Source organism: Camelina sativa, chromosome 11, assembly GCF_000633955.1.
Source record: "Camelina sativa cultivar DH55 chromosome 11, Cs, whole genome shotgun sequence".
Lineage (NCBI taxonomy): Eukaryota > Viridiplantae > Streptophyta > Magnoliopsida > Brassicales > Brassicaceae > Camelina > Camelina sativa.
The window spans coordinates 3445030-3447667 of NC_025695.1; the positions used below are offsets into that span (position 1 = coordinate 3445030).

Consider the following 2638-nt stretch of genomic DNA (forward strand, 5'->3'; position numbering starts at 1 on the left):
TTCTTCGAGTTCAAGAACAAACAATATGCCTGAAGAGGGATTTGGACCACCATGGGACGCGCCAAGAAACAACTCAGAGCAGCCAGTCTTTTCTACACCTGCAACTGAAACGAGAAATCCAGTGCCGGATCAGTTTCATTGGAGTTTCGCTCGTGGAAACGCTAGTACATCTGGAGATTCTCCCTTTGTTCCTCGAGCAGGATCGAGTTCAGGGATCCATGGTTTGCAGCCGAATCCCACATGGGTTTCTCCTCATAATCAATCAAGGATGTCAGAAGTTGCTCCGTGGTCTTTATTTCCTAGTACTGAATCTGAATCGGCTACACATGGTGCTTCTCTTCCATTACTACCCACAGGGCCTTCTGTTTCTTCAAACGAAGCTGCTACGCCATCTGGATCTAGTAGTCGGAGTCATCGCTCTCGACAAAGAAGATCAGGACTGTTACTGGAAAGGCAAAATGATCATCTCCATTTGCGCCACTTGGGAAGAAGCTTAGCTGCTGATAACGATGGAAGGAACCGGCTGATTTCAGAGGTCTGCATTATCTTTCATTGTTTCACATTATCCGTCACTGGTACAATTTTGCTAAGTATGGCATTGGTCTCATCGAAAGCCATATTTACTGATTTTTCGTGATGTCAGTTTAATACTCTCTTGTCTATGAACAGATACGGCAAGTGTTGAGTGCCATGCGAAGAGGGGAGAATTTACGGTTTGAGGTATCACAACTGATTTCAATCAATCTTTTCTAATATCAGTTAATCACATTGCACTTTCTGTCTTCAAGTGTTAATTTTAGATTTTCAGTATGCTGAGATATGTGATCTCTGTCGACATCTAAGTTGTGTGCCATCTTTAGATTTGGGTTTTGTATTAAACGAAATTCGTTGCAAGGTCCGTTGCACTTGGCATTTCATCTTGAATCATGATTTTCATCTGGTGATCTGATAGGATTATATGGTATTTGATCCACTGATCTACCATGGTATGGCCGAGATGCATGATAGGCATCGGGATATGCGCCTTGACGTTGACAACATGTCGTATGAGGTGTGTGTTTCATTTTTGTTTTTCCATTTTATCACAATGTACCCATCTTTGCCAACGTCTGTTTGGTAATGTAGGAGCTATTGGCACTTGGGGAACGCATAGGAGATGTGAGCACCGGGCTAAGCGAAGAGGTGATTCTTAAAGCAATGAAACAGCACAAATATACATCTTCCGCTGCAGAATCCCACCAGGACATGGAACCTTGCTGTGTCTGTCAGGTATGACCTGAAATAACTCTTATATTGAGAATGTGCCTTTTTTACCTGTAGTTTTGTCTAGCAATGCTCTTATGGCTGTTCTGCGGTAAGGCAAACCAAAACAGGAGTTATGTATTATTAATTACATTGATAGATGCATGTATGATTTGACTATGTATTAGCGTTTTCTTTTGACATTGCACTAGACCGTCCATATGTGTAAGATGGGTTAATCTTTATCTTTCCCATTTTTGTTCTGATACTCAGCTTTGACTCGTAAGCTGATGTGTGAACCTTCATGTCTTTTTGACAGGAAGAGTATGCAGAAGGTGATGATCTTGGAACCCTGGCATGTGGTCATGAATTCCACACTGCCTGCGTCAAGCAATGGCTCATGCTCAAGAATCTCTGCCCAATTTGTAAGACTGTGGCTTTATCTACATAAAAGCACGGGTCCTTCATCCTCGCCCTCTTTTCCTGTCTCCTCCCAACCCATTGTGATCCTTCAAATGGAAGAAAAATGAGAAGAAGAGATCACGAAGAGCTCAGTCCTGTCTTACCCGCATTGATATTACGAGAGAGAGAGTTGCAACAAGGAAGGTCGTGTGATGAATGATCCCTCTGTGGGTGTGGAAGCATCATGTTGGATTATATAGGAGAAGAGAATAATAACTGTCATTTAACTCAATCTTCTGAATTATTGGATAATGTTAAGTCATTGTTTATTGTCTGTCTCAACTCGAATCTCAGGGTACCATAAGAGATTCTGTATTTTAGTGTCATTTGCTCGTAGCTATAATATTTTTGAAGTATGATTTGTTGCTTCGTTACCGTCTGGTGGGTTGTACTAAATGAAGTAGATGGATTCTTTTGTTAAAGAAAAAAGGGGAAAACTGGTTTTAAGAAAAATGAACACGCTCGGTGGGGATCGAACCCACAATAGTCTGATTAGAAGTCAGACGCCTTATCCATTGGGCCACGAGCGCCTTTATGTCTTCCGAAGTACTTATATATAATTTAATTTCAAATTGATTGTAGCTTTGGACTTCTACAGAACAGGGTCAACGACCAAAGTTGACCATGTTTCTCTTGAATTAATCAAGTAGTTTTTGGTTGATATATGTGAAAATTTTCCCATTTATTTGAAAGTGGTTAATTGGTTATAAAAAAAAAAAAAAAATCTGTTTACATTCTAAAGACACCAAATCGAGTATCTTCTACAGGACGGTTTGAAGCAGCGGAGAGACAAAGTCCCAAAACCTTTCTGGTATCAGAAGGATCAATCACTCCATCATCCCAAAGCCTCGCCGTGGAGAAGTAAGGATTTGCCTCTCTCTCGTATGCATCCACCGTTTTCTTCTTGAACGCTTCTTCCTCTTCCTCTGTCCAC

The 2638-nt window shown here is 41.1% G+C and overlaps 1 protein-coding gene and 1 non-coding gene across 6 annotated transcripts in view; one reads left to right on the forward strand and one right to left on the reverse strand.

The window, feature by feature from the left end:
- Positions 1-2083, forward strand: part of LOC104721405 (E3 ubiquitin-protein ligase MBR2) — a 5255-nt gene extending 3172 nt beyond the window's left edge. For 2 of the 5 annotated variants that reach the window (XM_019233171.1, XM_019233169.1), the window contains exons 4-8: positions 433-535; positions 670-720; positions 953-1051; positions 1126-1269; positions 1562-2083. In XM_019233171.1, coding sequence (XP_019088716.1) covers positions 433-535; positions 670-720; positions 953-1051; positions 1126-1269; positions 1562-1693 — 529 coding nt within the window. In that variant the 3' untranslated portion in view covers positions 1694-2083. Of the gene's footprint in view, positions 1-37; positions 536-669; positions 721-952; positions 1052-1125; positions 1270-1561 lie in introns of all 5 variants that reach the window. The other 3 variants (XM_010439374.2, XM_019233170.1, XM_019233172.1) reach the window with 3 other exon arrangements.
- On the reverse strand, positions 2162-2234 carry TRNAR-UCU. The gene has a single exon. It is a non-coding gene; the product is annotated as a tRNA-Arg (tRNA).